The sequence below is a fragment of the Delphinapterus leucas genome, chromosome 2, assembly GCF_059928025.1.
Source record: "Delphinapterus leucas isolate spDelLeu-1000000601 "Yukka" chromosome 2, BTC_Dleu_Yukka2, whole genome shotgun sequence".
Lineage (NCBI taxonomy): Eukaryota > Metazoa > Chordata > Mammalia > Artiodactyla > Monodontidae > Delphinapterus > Delphinapterus leucas.
Genome location: NC_143130.1, coordinates 70478615 through 70506082, shown reverse-complemented (window position 1 = coordinate 70506082; position 27468 = coordinate 70478615). Strand labels below are relative to the sequence as shown.

General features: G+C 40.3%; 1 protein-coding gene across 5 annotated transcripts in view; it reads left to right on the top strand.

Moving 5' to 3' along the window:
* Nucleotides 1-27468, top strand: part of MAP2K5 (mitogen-activated protein kinase kinase 5) — a 268367-nt gene that overhangs the window by 160870 nt on the left and 80029 nt on the right. For all 5 annotated transcript variants that reach the window (XM_089907071.1, XM_022579868.3, XM_022579867.2 and 2 more), the window contains one exon: nt 6007-6078. In XM_089907071.1, the coding sequence (XP_089763197.1) occupies nt 6007-6078 (72 nt within the window). The remainder of the gene's footprint in view (nt 1-6006; nt 6079-27468) is intronic.

The following is a 27468-nucleotide window of genomic DNA, read 5'->3' as shown; positions in this document are numbered from 1 at the left end:
CCCCTGCAGCGCGCTCTGAGTCCCAACCACTGGACCGCCAGGGAAGTCCTATTACAATTTTTAAAAATCAAATATAAAAGTTTGACATTATTGTTATGAATACCTGAAGTTTTGAAATTAAGAAATCTTATGCAGATACTTGTCCTTTGGTATCAGAAAGTCAATCTAAATAACTACTCTTATCTCCTGAACATTGTTTTCTACCTGGACTATTCCTGTTCTTAGAAATTACCTTTACCCAGATTATAACCTATACAGATTACGTGATACAACTCAGTTGGCCATGCTCATGCAGTGATCGTACACGGTGGTGTTGATTAGAAGAAGGCCAACATTTACTGAGCATCCCCATGTGGCATGTACTGAATTGAGCATATTACATGGATTTATTTAATCTTCAGACAACTCAATTAAGCATACATATTGTTATTATTGTCTTCATTTTACAGATGAGGAAACCAAAGATGAAGTAACTTTAGCCCAGATTCTCAGAGCTGGCAAGTAGTGACAGTCAAGATTTAATTAGGACACCAGCTTCTAGTTTCTGGTAGTAGCACATTAGGTTATTTGGACCAACTCTTCTGTTGAAAAATGCTAATTAAAATACTTTAAAAACCATCTCAAGTGCACTGAAGAGCTAAAACGACAACAAGGAACTCCCAGGACGGTTTTCAGATGGAAACCTGAAACAGACGGGAAAGCAGAATGTCAGAGCACCAAAGCTACTTATTCCTGAAGACATCTGCCTGTACTACTACAGCTGTGAATGATATGGGGGCTCCCTTAAGGCAGAGGGTCTTGGAGAAGATCTTCCCCATATTATGCTGGAAGCCTGAAGAGGCCCTCACCCCAGTATAAAAGCAAACCAGAGTTAAAGCTGCTCTTCCTCCCCAATCCCAGGGAACAAAAGAGAAGGCTTCACAGAGCCAAGCAGAGCAGCAGGAGAAAAAGGAAAAGGGAGAAAGTTGTGGCCATAGACTTAACTCTGGCACAGATTTACACCCTGGGTGTTTGTATATGTGACCTGAGTTAGAAAAGGAGCTTCATGCTGAGAATATTGTTTGAGGTGGGCACATCCACTTTAGGCCTCAGAGAACCTTTCCAAACATTTTTTTGAAGAACAAAAACTAACAAGCAGCCAAAGAAAACTAGTCACACGAGGAAACAGAGCAACACGAAGGAACAACAGTTGTAAGCAGACTTTAGATCAAAAATTTTTAAAGTGACATACTTGATTCGAGAAAGTCCCAAACAAAACTACTAGATAAAAATGAAAAGCTCACTATTTGGTAGCATATTGAATGGAGCAGAAGAGAGAATTCGTGAACTGGAAAATAGATTGAGTTAGAGCAGTGTGACTCCAGAATCCTTTTTTAACCAGTATGCTCTACTACCCACACAGTGATCTTGCCGGCTTTCTAAAAAAATCCCCATTGTTTATGATATATACTTTTTGATTACATACTAACCTGAAGTATTTGTGCATACTCTGTTAATTTTCTGAGTAGCCTGAGCAGAAGTTCCTTTATGGGAAGAGGTAAGGGATGTACCTTGGTATCGTCCTGCTTTTGACAAGTAAACCCTAGGGTACTGTGTTATAAATAGAGACAATTCTGGAATGAGTTAACTAAATATGGGCCCTGGGTAAATGCCCAGTCACAGCGGTAAGTGGAGGGGTGGAGTGTGCATGCCATCTTAGAGCCACTGCCCTTTTAGAATCCTCTGCTTTTTATATCATCACCACTCCTTACTGTTCTCATTAAGTACAGACAAGAGTTTTTCCCCGACACTTTAACTCCACTACAGGTGCTTCAGACAAGAGTCATGGTTTTCCGTTTATTAAGCTTTCCACACTAGTGACAAATGTCATGTCAGAAAGTAACTCAGCTTTTGCTTTTTAACAGAAAAATGTTCATCACAGGTCTTCTCTCAGTAGTGTCATACCTGGCCATTGGTTTGGTTCGGTTTGGTTTAGTTTGGTTTGGTTTTAGAGGGGAGAGGACAGAGCAGGCCACCTTGGCCTCAAGTGTGAGAACAGATTTGAATTGTGCAGCCTTAGGCCATCAAGTCCTGACTCTATACATTCAGAATGTATTGGGACTTATCTTGTACCTGTGTCAGTTTCAGCCACCTGGACATGTTTCCCAGTCCCTATGAATTCTTGAGGATACACCTGTAGAGCTGGCTGCCCACCTTTCACTCAGCATTCGTGCTTGAGTGCTGCATCACGACAGTAATCTCATTCTGTTAGCTTACTGTAAGAATAATTCCTCTAATGAGAAGTTGTTAGACTCTCATCCTTATGGCGTTCTCCTATTTGCCTTCTGATATCTGTGACCATTATCATTTTTGCTAATTTTTCTTTTTAAATTTAATTTTTCTGTGCTTTATTTTCCCATTACAGTTTACATTTGTTTTAGTAGTTCAGTGGGCAAATGTGATGATTATATTTAACCTTATTGTTGGTCTTGCACTTCTAGATGAAGTGCTGTATATTGATAACTGTCAGTTAGTGGATGAAGAAAGGGAGAGAGGACAGAAGGAGGAAGGCAACATTTGGTCATTTCTTTAACAATTCTAGAGGATTTTAGGATTTTCATGTTTGCTAGAAGTTCTTTTTTTTTTTAAGACATTGTTTTTAAACTATTTTTTTAAGTTCTTATTTTTTGGCTGCATTGTGTCTTCGTTGCTGCATGCTGGCTTTCTCTAGTTGCAGCGAGCGGGGCTATTCTTCATTGCATTGCGCAGGCTTCTCGTTGCGGTGGCTTCTCTTGTCACGGAACACAGGCTCTAGAGCACACGGGCTTCAGTAGATGCGGCTTGTGGGCTCAGTAGTTGTAGCACGCAGGCTCTAGAGTGCAGGCTCAGTAGTTGTGGTGCACGGGCTTAGTTGCTCTGTGGCATGTGGGATCTTCCTGGATCAGGGATTGAACCTGTGTCCCCTGCATTGACAGGTGGATTCTTAACCACTGAGCCACCAGGGAAGTCCCTAGAAGTTCTTGATGGACGTGAATAACAATAATATGCAGGGAAGTTACATTAATAGAACACTCCAGGGAACTTAATGATTAGTTCATGCTTAAAACCAAATGTGCAGTAAACATGTATTGCATCCCTTCAGTCAGCACGCATTGATGGCACACCAGCTATGTGCCAGGCATGGTACTGGGTACAAGATGAGTAAGATACTCTCTTTGCCTCTTAGGAGAAACAGACTAGCAAATTGATGATTACAACACAGTGTGATAAATTAATATGAATAACATTTTAAAGAAGTACAGAGGCAGGAATTCATAATTCTGCCTGAGGAGTGGAGGAAGTTTTCACCAAAAATGGTGGCCGTTGAACAGGGCCCGTAGGAGAAACATTCACTAAGCAGAGAAGAGGAAGGTAGATCATCGCGCCTGCAGGAAACATTGATGTGTTTAGTGACTAGAGCTGAGTTTACCAAAGTTTCACCCAGAGAAATTACTTTTTAAAATGAAGATCCCCAGAGCCACCCCCAGAGATTCTGATACTGGAAGTTCATTTGCAATAAGCACCTCAGACAGTTCTGTAATGACGAGTCCAAGGCTGCATTTTGAGAAATACTGACAGATCGAGACTAGTGTGTGGCTCTTCTGACTTCTAGTTCTGGAGGCAGATTGACACACAGGAAAGAACCCTGATTTTGCAGTTAGACGTACCTGGATTTGGATCCTGGCTGTGTACCTAAATAATACGCTTAATGCTAATCCGTAGCTCTAGACTTTGGCAAGTCATCTAATCTTACTAAGCCTCAGTTTTTACATCTGTAAAATTAGGGCAATAATATTTGTAAGAGGACTTCCCTGGTAGTGCAGTGGTTAAGAATCCGCCTGCCATTGCAAGGGTCACGGGTTCAATCCCTGGTCTGGGAAGATCCCACATGCCGCAGAGTAACTAAGCCCGTGTGCCACAACCACTGAGCCTGTGCTCTAGAGCCCGTGAGCCACAACTACTGAAGCCCACACGCCTAGAGCCCATGCTCCGCAACAAGAGAAGCCACCACAATGAGAAGACCACGCACCGCAACAAAGAGTAGCCCCCACTGGCCGCAACTAGAGAAAGCCTGCACACAGCAATGAAGACCCAACACAGCCAAAAATACATAAATAAAATAAATTTAAAATAATAATATTTGTAAGATTGTTATGAAGTGTAGAGGATGTGAAGTATCTAGCCCAGTGTCTGGGACAAAGTAGGTGATTATTAAATGATAGCTATTATTACCCTTTTCTAGGGGGTACAAATTAAACCTCTCTGTGCTTCATATTCCTTATCTGTTAAATGCAGGTGATAATAGTACCAGTCTAGTATGGGTGTTTATGAGTCTGAAGTGAAATATGCATGAAAAGCACTTAGAACAGTGCCTGGCACGTGGAAATTCTTCAGTAAATGCACAGAGTGAAGATGTCGTTGACACTATGATGATGGCATTATTCCTGGAACTGGCTGGCCAGTTGCATGTGAACGCGTCCCGTTATGTATTGATCTGACTAGAAATGGATAATGGGTTTATTCAGGTGTGAGCAAGGACCTTGAAAAGTGGTGGTATGGGGGATTAGAAGATAAAAGAAAAAATATTAGGGGATTGGAATGACCATATCTGTTAGCAGCTGGGAGAAATGGTCACGTGACACTTGGGAAGAATTATTCTTGGTAGTAAAGGGGTTTTATAAATTAAAGAAAGAAATAAAGGAACGGAAATAAGACAGTCCAATCTGCTACCTCAGGGTAGGGCTTTATGTAATTTTATGAAAAGTGGGGAAGAAGGCATTAAATACATTGAGATAGCCTCATAGGTGGGAGTGGGAAGTAGGTTACAAATTTCTGGGTCCCAACTAAGCCAACTCCCCAAGATGTAGGACTGTGCCAACTCACCTGAGAGTATCCGGCACACATCTTCTACACTCATGGTATATCCCCTGCTGGTGAGCGGTGGCTGTCCATTTCTTCCGTCTGCAGTGGACCAGGCTGACCCTGACCCCAGTTACTCGTAAGGGCTCTCATGGAAACTTTTGAAGGATGATGGCTGTGGTGGCTTCCAAGAACTCCAGGGATGGTACAAAGAAGAGAATACTGCACTGGAGGCCAAGGGGTGTGGGTCATGATCCTAGCCCTGCCATGACTAGCTGTGTAACCTTGAGCAACCATTCCATCTCAAGCAAAACCTCAGTTTCTCTTGTTCATTTGTTCCTGTGTTCATTCAAAAGACTTCTGTGAAGTACCTTTCTGAATGCCAAATCCTGGAGGGATAGAGAGACCAGGCAGCACCCACTTCAGTATGCAATTATTCCCGTTGAAGTAGAGAGTGTGCAGGTAATTGTTAGACCAAGTATTTTCTACATATCTTGAATGGAGGACCAAGAGTCCCACATGGACCATTTGAACTGTTCCTTGGTTTATATCAGAAAGAAACCCTGATACATGGGATGAAATGTTGAGTAGTAGGTGAATGTGGGCAAAGGAAATATGGATGTTCTTTGTACTAGTCTTAATCTTTCAACTTTCCTATAAGTTTAATATTATTTCCAAATAAAAAATTTAAAATAACAGAATTCCTAGTGATTCAGACCCATCTCCCAAAATGCAAATAAGTGATAATATTATATAATGTGCTGTAATTTGTCACTCCACAACTAAGACCACTCACTGGATTTGGTCTGAGTTGAAGCCTCAGCTCATTTACTAGTTTAGGACTTGCCTAAATTATTTCACTAATATGAGCCTTCATTTTCTTTATAACAAAGTTTCCCTCATAGGGTCTTTGTGAGGATTCAATGAGATTATATCCAATATACCGGTATCACGTATATGGTTTCTATGTATTATCTGTATAAAACACATACATATAAAATTGTTTTTCTTTTCATAATGTGCTGTGCAGATACTGATGGCTCTCTGCCTTAACTGAGCTCACATTAGCGTATGTGTTTCCTGGAGTAGCTTACATCAGCTCACAAGCTCCCTTCTGTTTTCTTACAGCCTGAAAGAATTTCCGGGGAGCAATATGGAATCCATTCTGATGTCTGGAGCTTAGGAATCTCTTTTATGGAGGTATGTTGTTTGGAAATAGATGCTTCTGTGTATAGCTGTACTAATATGTTCTATCAGGAAGGATGAAGATTTTGAAAAAAAGTGAAACTTCCAGTGTGTTATGTGTATATGTAAACAGAGTTTAACTCAATAGTCCTTATTTTGATGCCCTTGCATGGCTTGTGAGCTGACTATTCTAAAGTGTTATTTCTCACAGATCACCTGTGTAAAACTTATCTGGAGTGCTTCTTAAAAATACAGGTTCCTAGACTCCATCTAAAACCAATTAAATTCACATTTCTAAGAATCAGCATTATTAACATGTTCCCAGTGTGATCCTTATGCACACTAAATGTGGAGAACCTGTGTTTTGAAAGAGAAATTCCAGAAAAATTATGTGTGATAGTAGCCTTGTTGGAATGCATATATAACTTCCAGAGGTGATTACTTTATTAACAAATACAGCCCTACTCATTTGGATGTATAATTTCTATATGTTTATTTAGAAAGAAAAAAAAAAAAAACACCTTGTTCCAGTAGGATCATATCATGTGTTGGGCGACAGGGTGTGATATGATTTAGAGGAGGTTAGGTGTATGCATTTAGCACAATTTTAATGTCTTTACTCTTTATAGCTGTATTTAGAGTGGACTTTATCTTGGTATGCTACATGTAGCTCCACTAGAGGTCTGTGCTAAGATTTCTGTACAATGATCTTTGATCTGTAAGGAAATACATAGGATTTATATTAGAAGGACATCTGGCTCAGGGTGAATTATAGTAGTATAAAGTCTGGATAATCACCAGTGCTTCAAGAATTGTATCTTATGTACATTGATTCAGATAAGGGAGGACTCTTTAAAAAGTAGAAAGAACTCCTTAAACAAGATCATGGATGAGTTGCAGTCACAATTTCATCAACTTTTTTTCTTTTGGTCAAATACTTTTTCTGTGATTTTTTTTTTTCTGTGATTTTTGTAATGCATGAATGCAGTTGAATTTCTAAGGAGATATCTTCAGACTGAATTCACTTGCACTATAGAAAGAAAACAAAAATAAAGTATTCAATGTTTATTAAACCATATTCTTCTGCTTCTTCATGAAGAGAATCTAAGAGGAAATACAATATGTATGCATCAGCTGACAGGTTAGCAATACTGGTGGACAGATGCTCAGAACTAAGTTTCCCAACAGAACCCTGAAGGGCTCGCCCAATTAGCCTGTTTCAGGGAAAACTAGTATTTTTGATCTGTGGAGCTCAGCTCTTGCTATTATGTAATTTCCCTTTGCATATTTTAAATCATCATCATTGAATGTATTTGGTAAAAGACCAGATATAGTGTAGAACATTTGAGAAGTTACGTGGTGTGAAGATACGACTCGTAGGCTGGGAATGAAAGACCTGGATTGCAGGTCCAGCTTTGCTACTGCTTTTCTAGGTGGCGCTATGCAAGCCAGTGTCCCTCACAGTGGGTCTCAGTTTCTTCGTCTGTAAAATAATGATCTCTAAGCCCCGTTCCAGACTAACATTCTGTGACCCTAAGCAGTGTGTTCTTGTCTTTCTTTAGCTTTCTGCAACAACTCTAGAATTGTGTGACTTAACAGTATGCAGAGGCATAGCAATACCGTCAGACAGTGTAACTAGTAGATTTAAGATTTAGAACACGCATACATATTCACCATTCCTTTCTTCCACATTCGTTTCTTCATCCAGGTTTTGAGCTCCTGCTATATCTGCTAGATAGGCAGTGGAGATATAGTAATGACGGACACTCCATTCTTGATTCTAATGGAGTTTTGCATTTGGTGAGGGGTGGGGCATTAAGTACAAAAAACAGAAGGAAAACTAAATATATAATTTGTCAGGCAGTGGTAAGTCCTGAGGGAAAAAATGAAGTGGAGTAGTCCTTTCTGATAAAACAACCTTTGAGCAGAGACTGGAATGGTGTGAGGGGCCATCAGGCAACAGCAGATACAAAGGTGCTAAGCTGGAGTGTGTTTGGCATGTTTAAGGAAAGCAGGGAGACCCAGGTGACTAGAGTGGAGTTAGAAAGGGAAAACTGGGAAAAAATACAGTCAGAGAGGTAGCCAGGGGCCAGATCATATGCAGCCTTGTAGGCCACGGTAAGGACTTTAGATGTTACTCTGAGAGTAAATGATTGGAGTTATATTTTCAGAGGATGATGGGGTGCTCTGTGGAGCACAGAATATAGAGGGGCAATCATGGAGACAGGGAGATCGGCTAAGGTAGGTATAGGCAGATAGGCGTATGAGTAGATGGATAGATAGATAGTTGCTTAATAAATAGCACATATTTATATTGCGTATTGACATATATGTCTGCCAGTATTTTGCTGGGTGCTAGGGATACAAAGAGTAATAAAAAGAGACTGTCATTTAGGGAGCGAGATTGCCATTGATGTATTTGGGTTTCGTTGATCATGTTCATTTATCCTGGAGGTGAACTATCGAACGGTCTTTAGAAGACTGGAGAAAACAGACTCGTTGACACTGTAAGACTGAGGAGGATTAAGGTGTAAGGAACAGTGTGAAAAAGTGTCATCATTGAGTGTGAGATACCTGCATGCCAGAAGGAGCGTGTTGGGTCATGTAGTAAAGTGGAGAGTAGAAAAGGACCACTGGTCAGGAGTGAGGGCCAAGAAGGGTTAGGCGTTTCCCTGCTCACTGCATTTTAAAATGGTTGTTGAGGAGCCAGATGTTAGATCAGAAGGGGGAGGAGATAGCCTTCGAGGATGTAAAGTGCGGTCTGATTATGATCATCGGAAAGGGTTGCTGAGCGCACCTCTTTGTGTGTGATGCTTAACTAATTGCTTTTGAAAGGGACTGTGTGATCGTAGTCTCTGTATTCTGGGAGTTTATGATCCACCAGACAGGCAAGTGAGAGCAGATGACCAAACACAGGTGGTGGAGTAGGTCTTCAGAGAGGAGAGAAGGGCCCTGGAATGTGTTATATACCAGATTCATCTGGGGTACAAGGCAACAAAAAATATGCGATAGGGAATGGGAGTCGGAGGTTTTGAGTCCATAGATAAGAAATCGTGTGTGATTCAATAATGAAGAGAACCCCAAGGTTCTCTTCTCTCAAGGTTTTTTTTAGGAGCAGATGTGATGAGAACATTACCTGAAGAGAGTGGGAAGTTGGTCCAAAAAAGCACTGAAGAGCCAGTTTCTTCTTTGTTTTCACCACAGTGTTCTTGGAACAGATGTGGTAAATCCTGTTTAAAATCACTGTAGGTTGAGAGAAGTGTGAATCTCAATAGCATTTTAAAATTCTGAGTAACAAATTGTGTTCTGAAACATAGTCACCATCTTCAAAGAATTGCTTCTCTTCTGTTTATCCTCAGTTTTAAAAGTGAAAGGTTCCCTTTCTAGGTACACACTCCAAAGGGTAGAAACTTTCATTCATTCAGTAATTACTGTTTAAGCACTTACCACGTGCTAAGCCTTGGAGAGTGGAGCACACAAAGCTGAGAAAAGACTGCCTCTGATAGAGAAGACAGACACCAAAAGCCCTGTGCAGTGTGATAGTGTTGTTAGTAAAGATGCTTATGAAGTACTCTCAGCCACAAAGGTTGGGAGGGTGGCAGGCTTCTCAAAGGAGTTGACAGTTGAGCTGGGTTGTCTTGAAGGGAGTTGCCCCTGGGAGAAAGAAAAGATGGAGGAGCCCCTCCCACTCCCCAGCACACTCTGAGGTGGATCTTTGTAAACCCTTCAGGAGAGAGCAAATGTCTAGGTATGCAAGGTCTACCTGTTTGTGCGGATACCTTCCTCAAAGCGTTTTGAGTCAATCAGTTTATTCCCCTAGGGTACCGGGTGGTAAAAAAACAAATGGGATAAAAATATAGGAAACGGAGCAAAAAGGAAGTTTCCTGAAATTACACAAGATTCAGAGACAAAATGGGAACCAAGGTTTTCTATCCCTTCTACCTCTACCTAGCACTCCCCCCACCAAATTCCATAAAATCCCTGAGGTTTGGTGATGCAAGAGTTAGAAGGCTGCCTTCCTTGCTTTAAACTCCTAAAATACAGGGTTCACCCTTGCTTGCCTTCTTCATACTGCCCCTTCCCTTGTTAATGTGCTGTCACGGTCCCCACGGGGACTCATAACAAGGCCTCTCGCCACACTCTTTCATAAAAGATGATACTGCGTGCAGCTAAAATGTGCCATTAAAAAAGTCACAGGTGCATTTGTGCCTTAAGCAAAGAATCTTTAATATCAGACTATCTCCTTATCCAGGGACAGAACTGCCCCCATCTCCTCTCAATTCTGCATGAAGTGCTTCTTTTCCAGGATTTTGTCAGCTGTATATAGCATTTGGGGTTGGCAGAAGTAACATAAAGATGGAAATACCCTTAAGAAGGGGAAAAATGAGATTATTAAGCTTGACTAGAGCACAGCAGTTTTACTAGATGTAAAGACTTTGGCCCCTTTCTATGTTTTTTGTTTATGGTTTTTAGATCCTTAAATGTGTTGTAGTTCTCCTCATGTGGATTAGTTATAGAATGAAGTAAAGGTCAAAACCCACGTGGAATTAATTGCACTTCTTCCTTGAGCCTTCATGACAAGAATTAGTGTGAAAATGCAAAAAAGTAGAGAAGAAAAAAGAAGCGAGAATCACCAACAAGAGTACAAAATTTCTGAACTAGGACAAACTGGGAAGATTAATCCTGCCCCAGAATATTTGTTTGACTCTTGTAGAAAGCATGCCCTGATTCAGTGGACTGGGTGATGTTTAGGGATGAATGTGTACATAGTAAGGGCTTGTCATACCAATTTTGATGATTTTAATTTCTAGGGTTAAGGAGTACCTAAAACATATTAGTGCAGAATTTCTGAATTTCACAGGCTGTGCATTGCTTCTCTCTTCTCCCATAGAACAAATGGCTTGAGGAGAGAGTCCCACTGTTGCTTCTTACTAATTAGTTAATCCATTCATATTCTTGTGTCATTCAAGTCACAACACGAATCTGTGGGAGGGAAGTAGGCAGTATTATTTGGAAAAGCTGGATTTTTAAGTTGGTCCTAATTGGGTCAGAAAAAGAAGTCAACACACGCCCTCCTCTAGCCTTGTGTTTGCAGCGCTCAGGAGGACGCACACACATCTAAAAAGGCACCAGGTCAGTCTTGCAGTGTTCTTGTTTTCACTGAGTATGAGCTCTCCAAGTACATGTTCTGGTTTGTGATTCTCTTTGGCGGGCTATTGTAAACCTTATTAAGGTCGGTGGTGAATAATCTGACAGGCTTTTCCACAGGAGCCAGACTGAAAGCCCTGTCTTCAGCGCATGCATTTTGCTCTTTTCACTTGGGTCCTCGCTCTTTCTGCCTTTGTTTGCCTCCTCTCTCCACCAGTCTCTTGAGTCCAAAGCGTAGAACAATCTGGCTCGATGCGCTTGGTTAATTGGAGTGTCATCTAGTCCTCTGAGACCCCTCTTCAGCGTGATCACTGTTTTACTGAAGTGGTTTGAATGATGTGTTAAATGATGAAAGCAAGGTCCGTGGCTTAGAAAAATGTGTCTAGATAGGTGAAGAACACGTTCAGAGAGTCACACAAGGTCACTGTCATCAAAGTAGCACCATCTTCTAAGGATTTGATGGGTTCTGTTGTTTTGACAGAGTTATTCTTGTGAGCTTCAAAATTACCTTTACCAAGTTAAAAATATTCAAGGAATACTATGCTGTTCACTCTACATGGACTATCATTTTCTTCTTCTCCCCAAGATACAATTTAAATACACATCCTTTATAATACCAACTCTGATCTCTCCAGCTGAAAGTAATTTCTTCTCCTTCTGACCTTCATCTACATCTTCCTTGTGGCATGTGCGTTTTCCACTTTGTATTTTATTAATTTATAGCTGTGTCATAGTTCCTTATGACAGGATTTAAATCTGATTCTCTCATAATCTCCTACACTCTCTAGCACAATTTCACTGCCCTAGTGAGTACTCAAGAAATCTTTGGGGCTCAATTTTTTCATACTTCTGTAATGGTTTTAAAGCAGTTTCTGAAAATAAAGATCAGAGTTAAAGTTTGACGAAGCCTTTACCATAAGTGCTCACAAACATTTGCTGAATAGATCATAAATGTTTTGCATATGAAGAAGAATTTTCTGTTTGCCAGAGTATCAAACCTAGATTCAAATTCCACTTCAGCCAGCATACACTATAGATCGTTGGATAAATCACTTAATCTCTCGGGGCCTTTAGATGGGAGCTCTGTTTCAGAGCTTCTGGAAAGGGCACAATGAGAAAATTAAGCCATTATCCCCTCTCTTTCAGAGGAATTACTTTTTGAAATGTTTACATATGGTTCAAAAAGCCTACTAATTTGGTTAAAGCATGGAATGCATGTGTTATCTTCCACTCTCACCTCAAACTCCACTAAAAATTACCGTGAAGGGATTTTTTTTTTTTTAATGCTTATTGCCATAAAGAAAGGGAAAAGAGGGACTTCCCTGGCAGTCCAGTGGTTAAGACTCTGCGCTTCCAATGCAGGGGGCACAGATTCGATCCCTGGTTGGGGAGCTAGGATCCCACATGCCGCGTGGCGTGGCCAAAAAAATTTAAAATTTTTATTAAAAAAGGAAAGGAGACAACAGCAACCAGATTTTGAATGTGGGAAAGCAGATGGACAACAGTACACAACTTAGCAGAACCGAGAATGTTGAAATCCTAAGCTAGCAGTAGAGAAAGAAAGAATCACCTGATTTCCTTTAAACTACCCAGAAGGCTCAGGAATTGGTGGTCCCAGGTATCTGGAACTAGGAGTAGAGGTGGGGCCAGAGAAGAGAATTGTCTTAAAGATGTCTGAGAAACAGTTAAGCTGTTCGACCCACAGGTTCTTTGCCTAACTCAGCATGAGCAGACAGTCAGTCACCCCTCCCCAGCCCTAACACAAGACTGAGTAGAGGAGTTTCTCTGAGAATAAAATAAGTGATACCTGGCAGTGTAGAAGGCTGGGTCCCGTTACTGAGCCCAGAGGCATTAAGTGAAAGTTTAGATTCTAAATGTGGAGACTCCCAGTCATCTTACCACACCCTGTTCCTGGGACACTAGAAGCCAAGATTACTTTTCAGGAAGGATACTGGAGGAGACTTTCTTTTTTTTTTTTTTTTTTGACATCTTTATTGGGGTATAATTGCTTTACAATGGTGTGTTAGTTTCTGCTTTATAACAAAGTTAATCAGTTATACATATACATATGTTCCCATATCTCTTCCCTCTTGCGTCTTGGAGGAGACTTTCTTTAGGGAAATGTGACCAAGAGGCCTTAAAGATCCAGGCATTGGGAGTTTTCCAGGGAAACAGTCCAACGAGATCGCGTTACCTCAGCCTACAGGCTCCACTCACAAGCACAGAGTTACTAGTCAGATTTGTAGTGCCTTACTCTTAGCAAAACATTTGAAGAAGGCTTTTAAGGTAAGAACAGAGACCTAAAATAACCGAAAAAGAAAGCAATTTGGAGGGCTTGGACACTATGCAGGGGAGAAAAATTCAAATGAACTCTAATATTCTCAGAGGGATAGGAGAAAATGTTGCATCTAGGAAACAAGAACAGGCTGCTGTAACAAAGGAACTTTCAGATGGCAACAACAAATAGAGTATTAAAAATTAGAGAACCAGGGACTTCCCAGGTGGCGCAGTGGTTAAGAATCTGCCTGCCAATGCAGGGGACACGGGTTTGATCCCTAGTCCAGGAAGATCCCACATGCCACCAAGTAACTAATAAGCCCATGCGCCACAACTACTGAGCCTGCACTCTAGAGCCCACGAGCCACAACTACTGAAGCCCACGTGCCTAGAGCCTGTGCTTCACAACATGAAGAGCAGCCGCCGCAATGAGAAGCCCACGCACTGCAACAAAGAATAGCCCCCGCTCACCTCAGCTAGAGAAAGCCCACGCACAGCAACAAAGACCCAATGCAGCAAAAAAAAAAAAAAAAAAAATTAGAGAACCAGGTTAGGAAGTCTAACGTAAAAAACAGAAGTTTCAGGAAGAAAGAACAGAGAAAACAAAGGGGAGGAAATCATCAATAGAAATGTTTCAATTTTAATTTTATAACGTGAGAGAAATATTTGTATGTCATTTCAGATGGCCTTCTTCTTAGTATTTCCACAGAAGAAAAAAAAAACCCTAACTTTTCTAGATGATGTATGTCAGTGCTTTTGCCCAGAGAACGTGAGTTTTTGTAGGAGAATAGAAAATTACTGAATTCTCTATAGACATCTGTAATAGAATTGTCCCAAGGAAAATTTAGGGTAAAATGTACAAATAGTTGGATGTAACTACCTTGTCTTATGGAACTGTGAAAAGCTGTTAACACATCTAATTTTTTTGATTTTACCTTTATACATACTGTTTAATGGATATCAGATAAGATTCATTAGATATCAAGAAAATGCAGTGTGATTTTCTACATTTACAAGCAAACACATAGAGTATAGTGAGCTGTGTAAAATGAAAATAAAAGTATTGAAAAAGTGACATGGATCACCCAGCCCAGTACCTTTGACAGAAGTTTCTGGAGAAGTGTGGTGAAGAGTATGTCATTTTCTTTCTATGATATATTTTCCGATATTAAGGCTATCATCCTAATCCTGGAGCTGTTAAAGAGCACACATTTTGCGTTAACCAGAAATGTTGACACCACCCCTTAAAATCAGTGTTATCTTGGCCAAGTCATTTTGCCACTCTGAGTGTCAGCCTCTTATCTGTGGAGCAAAGATAACATTAGAAGTCATTCCTCAAATATTTATTGAACACTTTTTATGTGCCAGATACTTTACTAGGTGCTGGGGACACATTGGTAAATAGGTATGTTCCCTTTCCTTGTTGAACCTACAATGTAATGAAGGAGGCAGAAGATAAACAATAATAGTAAACACCTATTTTTTTGAGAGAAGGCAATTTCAGTATTCTAGGCTTTTTTTTTTTTTTTTTGCGGTACGCGGGCCTCTCACTGTTGTGGCCTCTCCCGTTGAGGAGCACAGGCTCCGGATGCGCAGGCTCAGCGGCCATGGCTTACGGGCCCAGCCGCTCCACGGCATGTGGGATCCTCCCAGACCGGGGCACGAACCCGTGTCCCCTGCATCGGCAGGCGGACTCTCAACCACTGCGCCACCAGGGAAGCCCATATTCTAGGGTTTTTAATAAATACTTTCATCTAACAGTAACAACCCCATTAAATTACTTTGAGAAGTAAGCTTCTCTTTGAAATAACATCTAGGTAGTGGATGTTTACCGGGTGAAAAGAATTATGGAGCGTTACCTAGACTTGGTTCCTGCCTCTAAATATACAGAAGAACCTATTCCCCGCTCTCCCTACAAAAAAAAAAAAGTTTCCAGAGACACAACTGTCTCTAGTGGATCTACAGCTGCAGCTTTGTTTTGCCTTTCCAGCCCCTGGTGATTAGGAACCTGGTCTGAGGGGTGACGGATGGCTCTGGATGCCCTCTAAGCAGCTGCTCTCAGCTTCCCTCGACCATAAAGACTTGGCATTTGGTGTGCACCACTCAAGTATTGATTTTTGTCTCCTCTTCCTTTGTATAATTATTGTCAAGAACGTGAGTGGACATGGAATCTTGTTATAATATGTTATCTGCTGCTCCATCTGGTGAAATATCTTACCTGTTGATCAGAAGTTCCTGCTGAAAACCATCAGAAGGCTGAAGAATTAAAGCTGAAGGGTCGAAAGACAAAGGAAATTTCAGTGGAAGATTGTACAGGAAAGTGGGTAGAAGTGTGCTTCTGGAATCCTTGTCATGGGCCTCCTTCCCTTCCATTGAAGAATATTGAGGAAAACAGCATGTAACAGTTCCAGTCACTCGTTCCCCTTCTCACGCTCCCCTTTCTGTAATTGTCTTAACTTGACTTTTTTCTATTGTCATTTTTTGTCTAAAATTTTGTATAACTTATTGCAGAAAGGAGCTGTTAAAATGACCTTTGGCAGATGATGGATCGACTAGTTCAGCCTTTTGCAAGGTCTGTGAAGGGATCCAGCTGTCTCAGATTACCATGCCTAAATGTGCATTTTCCAAGGTTGTCAGTGATTGCAGTGAATGTGAAACTGGCAGACAAAGTGAAGTGTTTCCCACCGAATGAGGCATTGTTGAGCTTGCTTTGTGCTCAGAGCTATCCTGAACAACCATGAGGTTGACAAAACAAGATGGAACAGGTGCTAGCAGTCCCAGCTAAGCATTTTATTAGTTTGATGGATTTCAGACTGATTTTAAAGTTTTTCCAAGAGCACACGTCCAAGTCGTGTATACACACAAACACACAAAATTTGGACTTTAAAAAGAAGAAAAAAAAACATTAAATCAACAAAGTCTTGATATGAAGAATAAAGAAATAAAGAGAAGACAAAGCAGACATTTGACAACCCATATTCCAGTGTTTGAAGGATTGTCAGTGGAGAGGCAAGCTGCTACTTTATGACTGACGGGCTGAGCTTTCTGAAGCTAACGAAAAAACAAAAAGCCCGTGGTTTTCTATTCAGTATAAAGAAGAGTTTTTTAATGGATAGATCCCTGCACCCTTCCTACTCAACAGTGCAGTCATCCTTTTAGAGGTAAAAAAAATGCCCACATCCCTAGGGGCATTTAAGTAGTGACTGAATACTTGTTTCAGGTTTGTTTCTTTTTAAGAAATACTTTGTAGAAGAGACAGGTGTAAGGTTAGACAAGATGCAGTCATTTAGTCACTTAGCAGATTTTTGTTGAGTGCCCATTATGTGGCAGGCACTGTGCTAGTCACTGGGGACATTGCTAGGAATGAAAGTGACAAAATCCCTGCTTTAATGGAGCCTACATTATAAAGAAGGGCGCTTGGCAATAATAACTTTTTAGACAGAAATAAACAGCACCGTATGATAGGAGCAACTGAGTGGTGTCGGGTTACTTTTGAGTTGAGATCTAAAAGATAAAAGGGGCCAGTGTTTTAGTGACATCTGTCAACTCTAAAATTCTGAGTGTGATAATTTGAGGAACCGCTGCTGCTACCTTTGAGATACTGAGCAATAAAAACCACTGCTCGTAGAGATCTATCAATACTCAAATCCAGTGACCTGAAATTGGCTTTAAAAATCCTCTCAGGGCTTCCCTGGTGGCGCAGTGGTTGAGAGTCCGCCTGCCGATGCAGGGGACACGGGTTCGTGCCCCGGTCTGGGAGGATCCCACATGCCGCGGAGCGGCTGGGCCTGTGAGCCATGGCCCCTGAGCCTGCGCGTCCGGAGCCTGTGCTCCACAGCAGGAGAGGCCACAACAGTGAGAGGCCCGCGTACCGCAAAAAAAAAAAAAAAAAATCCTCTCAAAGATCCTACAGACTATTTTCCATACTTTGGTTCTGAACTGAATAATAATAACTTTAACATTTTTTAGCATTTAATTAGAAAAATCTTTTGCACTCCATATCTTGTATTTAGAGACTAGAGTGTTTTTTAACTAGAACTAGAACTTGTTAAATCAGATCCCTCCTCCTACCAGTGAGGAAGCTCGGGTCCAGAGAAGGGAAGGACTGTGCCCACAGGTACAGCATAAGCGATGAGGACTGGCAGCTGGGACCTCTGATGTGGAGTGGAGTGTGCTTTCCCCTATTCCTTGCTGTTGACATCTTCTCGCTCAGTGTCATTCTAGAAGGATGACAACGTACATAACACTTTACAAAGCCATTTGATATTCATTATCTCATTTAAGCTTCTCCCCACTGTGATGGAAATGACCAAAAAATCAGTAATTTAAGTTACCCAAGATTATTCCACCAACTTTGATCTATAAGCATCAAAGTTCCTATTTTGCAAATAAGGAAACTGAGATCCAGAGAATTTAAAGGACTTTTCCAGAAAGGTTAGGTGACTAGACCAGGGAGCCGCAGTTAAATGTCTGACTCTGGGGCTTCCCTGGTGGCGCAGTGGTTGAGAGTCCGCCTGCCGATGCAGGGGACACAGGTTCGTGCCCCGGTCCGGGAAGATCCCACATGCCGCGGAGCGGCTGGGCCCGTGAGCCATGGCCGCTGAGCCTGCGCGTCCGGAGCCTGTGCTCCGCAACGGGAGAGGCCACAATAGTGAGAGGCCCGCGTAACGCAAAAAAAAAAAAAAAAAAAAAATGTCTGACTCTGGATGAAAGTCTGCTTCTTCCACTATGCTGTAGAAAAGAAGTAGATCAGTAGTTTGAAAAAAGGAGAGAGAAATGGTAACTGTAAATGGGCAGGAAATCAGGTAAAGAGAAAGGCTGGTTTATTGTGACTCTGCTCATAGTCAACACTGCTTTTCACAGGATTGCTACCTACACTCTCCCTATAGTTGGTTCAGCTTTACTGTATTTTTTTAAATAGATTAATTAATTAATTTATTTATTTTTGGCTGCGTTGGCTCTTCGTTGCTGTGTGCGGGCTTCCTCTAGTTGTGGCGAATGGGGGCCACTCTTTGTTGCGGTGCGCGGGCTTCTCATTGCGGTGGTTTCTCTTTGTTGCCAAGCACGGGCTGTAGGTGTGCAGGCCTCAGCAGCTGTGGTTCACGGGCTCTAGAGCACAGGCTCAGCAGTTGTGGTGCACGGGCTTAGTTGCTCCGTGGCATGTGGGATCTCCCCGGACCAGGGCTCAAACCCGTGTCCCCTGCACTGGCAGGCGGATTCCCAACCACTGCGCCACCAGGGAAGCCCAGCTTTACTGTATTTTGAAATGTACAATTGCTGTTGTTTTTCAGAAGCCAAGACCTAGTTTATTTTTTTTTAGGAAACACAAAAATTAACCTAATCTCCAGTATGTCTGCTATAATAAAATGGAAGCAGGTAGATGAGAGTTCCATCTAATCAGTAAACATTTATGTAGTGCTGCCTTGTGTTGGCAGTAGGGATACAAACTTTGCCCTCAGGAGCTCCTTGACTAGAAGGAAGAAAGATAAGTAAAAGTGCAGTGGAAAATTGCATAGGACTGGGCAGATGAGTGGGAGGGCTGACATCAATGTCAAGGATAGCATTTCAGTTATCTATTACTCTTAATAAATTATCCAACATTAATAGCTTAAAATAACCTTTTTTTTTTTTCTCTCAGGATTCTGTGGGTGGTGAGGGTGTAGTCAGATGGTGGTTAAGAAGGGAAATCCAAGATGACTTCACCTGCATGCGTGGAGTCTTGGTGTGGGGATGGCCACTCCATACCTCTCCCTTCCTTTCTTCCCTCCCCCCCTCTCTCAGGAGCAGCAACACACAGAGAGGCCAGAAGTGTGAGCATATTACCTGATTATGACTCTCTTGACTTTGAAATGTCTGGAAATACAAGTGTGGCTTAGACTGCGCTCGATAGACTATACCCCAGCACTGATGTTTTCTCAGGTGCCTGTAGCTACATGACTCCAGTGAGCAGTTTAGAAATGGAGGACACCCCACCAAGCTGGGTCTCTAGGGGCTGTTATCAGGATTAAAGCCACCCACTGTTAGAGCACACAGGTCAGCGTTATACAAACATATTGAAAGAGTGCCATTTCTTAATTCTTACTGTAAAGATTAAAATGGTTATTGAATTAAGCACATGAGATGGATTTGGGGGCAGTTAACTCTAATCTTTTCCCTTCTTGTACCCCTTCAGTCTTTAACAAGAAATAAGCCATCTAAATTAATCATAATGCTGAAGTATGTGAAAGTGATTATTCTAAGCAGTGAAGTATGTGTAAGAGGGCCTTACCAGTTAAAACAGTCAGCCCCTAATACTGAAAAGTTTGTATACTATGTTTATTAAAGTATTGTAGCTTTAATAGTAGAAGCAACCAAGCCATGCAGCACCAGGTTGACCAAGCTCTAGGAGACATCATCATCAGGGCGTATATCATAATCAACAAATGCTCAACATTAGCCTACTGCAAAATACTATTTCTGGTGTCGTGGAGAGCATATGAAAGTTTATGACTTAGAGTTTGCCCTTAAGCAAGTGAAATTTACCGGCATTAGAGATACAGGAAGATAGTTACCAGGTGGGATGCGATACACTGCCCAGTGAATGGTATGAACAGGGAGGGTATGGAATTTGTCCTCACAATTGTTTTCTGGGACTCACTCCCAACAGAAGAGGAGGAATAATTTGAAACAAACTCTGAAAGGATAGGTAGCTTGGAGTCATCTACTCATCCATTACACTATCTCAGATTCCACCTAGGGAAACCACCCTTAGTATTGCATTTTGAGTTGTGCAAAATTTGAGGAACATTTATTTTTCTATTAGAGAAGTAAAATGTCTGCTGTCATCCATCATGACTGAACTTTATCTCTCTTCAATTCAGAGTCTCTCACTGAATGTCCTCTCAAGGCACAGAACACCATCAAAAGAGACCTTTGCAGTTGTTTCTAAGTGACTTTTAGAAATTCAGTTATATACCCAGATATTATTTAATTAGCATTGCTCTGAGTGAAGCTACCGATGGAAATCAACTTGAAACACTTAGAATGTTTTCAAAGCTACAAAAGTGGGTCTATTTAAATGGAGGGTTAGCGGGGGTTCCGTTTTTTTTTTTTTATCAATTAACTGCCTCATATTTACTGTGGCCTAGTTGAAGTTATATATTGCATTTAAACCACAGTGTTCCACTAAAAAATTATTCAGAGTTTTTGATCTAATACAGTATAGACAGACAGATTGATATATACGCACGCACATACAAACACACGCACACACATATATGCATACATATACATATATATGCATAAACACACACAAATTCTTTTTTAAAGAGAAAAAAGAAAATGATGCAAGTGAAATAGCATTATGGGAGAGGAAGGAGAATTATGTTTTTTAGGACAGCAGGGTTAGAAAGACCAAGCAACATTTAAAGATTCAAAACAATAGCATTTAGCGTGAAATCTACTTTTTATCATCCTTACCCAGCCATCAGAATGAAGAAAGACAGTGTCCAGCTGCAGCAGTAGTTTGGTAGCAGGAGAATTAGAAGTAAAGGTACTAATGCCTGAGGGGTGGGTCATGAATTAGTAATTGCTATGTGGCGGATGAGCCCCGTCAGAAGAGCTGAAAATGAGGAAGTTGCCTTGCAGAGCGCTATCAATCACTCAGTGACCATAACTTCCAGTAATTAGTGTATTTTATGGGCCTTTGCTTCAGTGGCTCGAAAGCACATATGCTCCAGTCACAGCTAAACTTTACCAGAGTAATATTCCAGGATGATTTATCCTCCTGCTGCACTGGGATATAACCCTATATTAGGTGAAGATTGTGAACTAAGCTGCAATAAAGTGTAAGTTTAGGTACAGTTTGCCCAGGTTGAGACCTCAATGTATCATGCTTTTCAGCATGCATGGTTATACTACAGCAAGCAATCATTTTTAACAGTAAAACAAATAAAGCAATTAAAGGAACAGCATTAGGATATTGTACTTGTGAATTACTGTTGCCCTGGCCCCATTTAAGTGTCCACTGTAATAAACCCATTTCTAATTTAAAAAGAGAAAAAAAACCCCACTGTATTAGAAACATTTATTTGTGATGCTATCTTTTCTCCATTATTATTAGTAATCTGTGGGATAGAATGCAGGACCTTCTGAATGATGGATAAATGTTTGATTTATTTCTTTGTGCTACTGTGCTTGGGATCTTTAAGTTAAAATAAATTTACTTTTTATTAATGGACTCTGGCGAGGATGAATAGTTCTTTTTAAAATATTGGGACCTGTTAAGAAGCACTCCTGGTGGGAAACTCACATTTAGGCTCTTTCTACACAAAGAAAATGTTGTGAGCTCTCCAGAGCACTTGGCACCTTTTGAACAGGCGTCGTGAGTTATTTGCCGTGGTTCATTCACCCTCTGCGCTAGAAGTCTCTGGGGCCTTTGCAGACAGGGGCCTTTGCCATTGCCAAAACATCTGTAGAGCCCAGAGTTACCAGTAATTTAACAAGCTTTGCCACCAACCTACAGTATGACCTTGGGCAAATTAATTAAGCTTCTTGTGCCTCCATTGGGCCATAATTCTGTTTGTGTTAAAGAAATCCTTGGAGTTATAGGAAAGCATTGTGTGAAAAGAAGTATAAATTGAATAGGGAAAACATATGCATGGTTCCACTGAATTCTTCTGAGGGTGAAATGTTTCTACACTACTTTTAATGATGGTTGTTCTTGAATTTCCTTAAATAGACACTGGTGATAAGCTGATTTCACCAAGCATGGATGGGAAGGTGTACACAGTTTGATGCTTTTGTTATATTTAATATTCCGTCTTTAATTTGCAATGTATTATAATGTCACACAAGTTAAAACAATAATAGTAAAACAAACTAATTGTCTTTAATTAAAGTGAATTAGGTTTTGATTTTAATATATTTGATGTAGTGAAAACTGATAATGTGGAGGGTCCCAAAGGTTATTAGGGCATATTTCTATTGGGCCTGATGGTGTTAGTAATAACCCTCTTCCTCATAGTTCTAGACATGAACAAATATGCCACTTCATCCGTCTCTGTTACTCGCACTTATGCCCCTCCGCAGGGGTTGCACATTCCACAAGTTATCAGCTAATGGCGTTATACATTAAAAATTGAAGCTTTCCTCACTCCGAGGCCTTTCAAGTCTTTGTTCTTAAGCCCAAGACACTTTGGAGTGCAGCTGCAAACTATAGGCAGAAGATTAAATTAATTTGTAACTCTTTTTTTTTGGTACTGCATTACTAAATCCTCCACATTTAATTGAAACCCTACTTCAAGATGCTTTGTGTTTCTGTGTTCTTTGTTGTCAATTTAACCTCCAAAGCACTTTAACACTGGTAAATTGCTGTTATATCCTTTGGATTGTTTTTAAACCATACGGTAAGAGGACAGTGAAATTGATACACGGGAAGAAAAGAAAAATCTTAGGGTAGATTTTGAGGTATTTAGTATTTATTATGGTCCTTCGCTAGCATAGTTTCAGATGATTTAAACTCTCTCTCTAGGACTGTGTAAATTGGTCTTGGGATGAAATCTCACCTAGGGAATTTTATGTAATCCAGTAGTTAAGTCTGATTTTTTAAAGTTTCCGTGTGTCTGAATGTCCCAAAGTGGCTGCTGCATTTCTGTAAAATAAAGGTTTAACTGCAGTGCACAATCTAAATGCAAAATCCTTCGATGGAAATTTAATTGTGTAAAATGTGCACAAGGGTAATTAAGAACAAATTTTAGAACATTTCAGACTATAAAGTCCTCCTTCAACTAGATCACTGGCTATATTGAAAATGCTTATTTTCAATTTGCAGTTTTGCTGAGAAACATAGAATATGTCTAAATTAAGAATTTATAAAATCCAGTGCTCTTCAGCATAACTGTAAATTTAAAGCTACTCCCACATTGTTGATATTCTAAGTTGGTCAGTTGATCACCAAAAACATATCCTGAGTTTGTGTCCTGCACTTGCTTTCTGGTTACAATGTATGTTTTCTCTTTATCATTTATGACTTCATGACAATAATTATTCTTATTATCAACAGAAGCCATCTTTGTTGCTTTGTAAATGAACATCTTCTACCCTTTTTGTTAAAATACAAAGGTTTCTATCACACATTTGTTACGTATTTGGCAATTGTTATAATCGCACTCACACGTATATTGGTTATCTAAATGATAAAGTCCAACCTATTCAGATACTGCTAACTCAAGAGTACTTCATAGATTATGGTTGGACAAATCAAAGATCAATAAGATAACACTGAGGAGCAGTCCTAGTTTTACAGTGAAAGGTTAGTGGTTTACTGTTATTTAAGTGTATTCCCAACTGGTAAATGTTTTTAGAGCATTCTTTTTCTGCCTTTTGCATAGTAAATCTCCCACCACGAACAGAGTATTTAGCACTTTGCTGAATCTTACGTATTTAGAATTAAAATGCACTTTTTTATTTAACATTAAATAGAATCCTCTCCCTCCCTCATCTCTACCTCCACTTCCCCAAAATAAAGCTTTTCCAAATCTTTTACAATGTGAGCCGCTCCCCTGCTGGGAATGAAAAGGATGTTAGAGTCATTTGATGAATTGCTGGCGCTTCTGTGCGCCCACATTTTTCAATATACGTTTTTTTTAAACTGGACTTAAGCTGCCTAAATTCAAATGCTTCTTTTGTAAAGATGATGAAGAGGGCAAAGACTTCCGTTGGCTAAGCCCTAATCTGTTTGCTTTGTTGTGATTCTTTTTTTTTTTCTTCTTTAACCCATTTATAAATCTACATCTACATACAAAGGTCATTGGTTGGCTGAACTTAAACCATTTTACTCAGTAAATTTAATTAAGAAAATACAGTGCAACTCATAAGCAAATGAGTTTTTTCCGAGTTTTAAACCAAACCACCCTCTTGAGTGCTGATTGCCTTGCCCGACCCCTGGTGATACAGAAACAGGCAAAATTAAAAAGGACATTAAAGCTTCATTAAATCTGAAACACATTTAGTACAGTGACATATCTGCAGGCCATTTCAGAGAAGATTACATACTCTCTTTTGTAAGTTTCCTAATTTATAATACCTTGACAATAAAAACTGGGGAAATGCAAGTAGATTAATAGACCAGTAAGGGTAAAAGATACAGAATGGCCCCAGGTCCATCTGTCTCTGAAATATTCACTCATAGCATATGTACTCCCTCTTCCCCATAAGGGTTCAGTGTTTATTTTGACTTTTGACAGCCTCAGCCATATCTGCTAAGAGCCCTTTTCCTTTTTTAACTTCTCTTAATTGAACTTGATAAAAAGGTTCTAGGGCTTAGCTATATATTTCCTTCTATTTGGCCACCAGATAAATAGTGTAGAACATAAACATTGCAGCTGCATTAAACCTGAAAGGGCAGAGACATACGTGGAAGGCAGCTCCCTCTCCCAGGGCCTTAAAATGACTGCTTGTGGTGCCAGCCTTATAGTACCGCTGCCAGTTTTCACTAGTGTGGAATTGGAATCCTTGGCTTGCCACTGGAGCAGCCCAGTGGTGACGCTGTGGGAGAGGAAATGATTGTTGCGCGTCTCTGGTCAAGAACAGGGGACCATTCTCTGCCCTCAGATTGAAAAGAGGTCAGACCTGCAAGATGCCTTAGAAGCAGTCCTGGCGGGAATGTAGTTGACAAGTAAGACTGAGCTTCCACAGGATATCAGGAAAGTGCACATGAGTAAAGCCAGTTCCAAGAATGTTGAGGTCACTAGTTCAAGCATCGCCACCTGTTCCCAAGCAGGCTGGTACAGAGATGCTCCCTGCTGAATTTTCTCTCTGTTCTCTTGATGGAGGTCTCTTACAGAGTAAATGAATATCATCAGCCAGCCTAATTACCTTTTACCAGTTGTGAGAGGGGGCCAAATAGATGAGTGCACATTCCCAAGTCTGCTGTAGCCTTGCCTCTCCATAGAATAGTGATGACTTGAGAATTTGAGGCTTTGTGTTGAAGTGGAAAAAGTTCACATTTTTCACCTCATCCTACTCTTTTTTTTTTTAAAGTCTTCCTTTTATCATTGCTGAGTTCTTTAATCTACAAGAACCGATGGCCAGTGTTGGCACTGGCCAGCTAGTTTAGACCTTAACTGCATATATGGTGGGCAAGTTTCTTCTGCTGGTAAGCTACGTGGACAGAATTCTTCCATAGGCCCTAATGACATGTTCAACATATACCAGAGTGAATGGTGCAGCACCTGTAGAAGGACTTCAGATAGGATGTTCTAAACGTTTTCTAGTAGTTATTAAGCTGTCAGCTTTTTCAGGCGAGAGACCCTCCTCTTGCTACTTTTTCCAAATGAAAGAATGTGCAAAACTCATAATCTGCAGATGGGTGTGATGAGCTTTTGGTGAGCTGTCACTGCCTGTCAGTTCAGTACAGAATGGTGCAAATGCCTAGCCCACCCATTACTGCCACAAAAGACCGTAGTGGCTCTTTCTGAATCAATGTGCACATTCTCATTGGCCAGAAACACACTGTGTTTACAGAATGTAAGTCAAATCAATAGCCTGTTTTGGGTGAGGGTGGAGTGGAGGCAGTGGAGAGCTGAGTCCCTCCCCTTCCTAACTAATAGCAGTATATAGACAACAGACATAATCACACAAAACTGTGAAAGGGAGTTTGATTAACATCCATACTCTCTTTCCTTCACTCTATAGTTGAACAGATTAATGACATCCAGCAAATGAAACAATGATGGTATAACTTTATGTCTTGAAAATCTGAGAATTCTGAGTATACAAGAAATGAGTACAAGGTAACAAATCTTACCAAGTATTCATATATATATATATATATATATATATATATATATATATATATGTACACGCACACATATATACACACACACACACACACACATCCAAATGAGTGTTGGCCCTTTCCAAGTAGTCACCTTACATGGTCATATGGTTTATTCCTATTACATTGCTGTTGCTCAAACTGGTTTTAGAACTTTAAAAATTAACCTCAGCATCTTCATGTCTATCCTTATTAAGGAACAAAATATTTTTTCTTTGAATTTGGCTTTGGGTTTTGGTAATACCCATAGGCCGTTCAGACCTTAGTCAACAAATAATTTACATGATCAAAAAACAGAGGGGTATGATTTTAAGCTCAAGATAAGATGAAGTTCTAATAAAATGAAGTAGTTGTTCTTCTGTGACTTGAAATGATTCTAAACGCAGTTCCAAAATAGGAGTTCAGAAATGTTGGAGCAGTGTCAGTGTCTTTGAGATAAGTGCACAACTTCTCAAGATCTAGAAAAGCAATGTAATATGCTGGAAAGAACCCTGGATTACGTTGCAAGTCTTGGGGTCAGTCCCCAGGCTTCTACTGATTAACTGTGTGGAAACATCTTCAATGAGACTCTGGGGTTCTAATCTGTAAAACAGATTGATGTTTCCTTGGATCCATTCTAGCTTCAAAGTTCCCTGATGTAGTGATTCTACTTTGAAAATATTTACAAATACCTATAAAGGATTTCAGACCTGACGATGGGCCACATTATGAAGTTGCAAAATTTAGCCACAGTTCTCTTTAAATAATGGTATGTTTGGTAAATTTGATCTTATCGCTTCATATCAATCCTATTCCTGGTTGAATCATTTTGTTTTCACAGGTGAGAATTCAAAGACCAAAATTAAGTGAGTGGCTTAGAAACACATAGCAGTTTACTAATTAAATAAAATTGGAAGCTGTAAGGATTCAGTTACCCAATTTCAGACCTATAGTTCCAACTTCATAGTCTTGAACTGCCACTTTCCCACTAGTAGTAGCTCTTTTCTTCTAAATATGAATGGATGAAAAAAACTAACAAATAAATGAAAATAATGGCAAAATTTTCTATTTCACATGGCCCACTCCCCATTTCCTACAGCTCTTCCTATAATACTTATAACTGAAAATTCTACAGAGCTGTGGACTAGGAGCAATTAAGTGTTTCCATTTTTACAAGAGGAAAA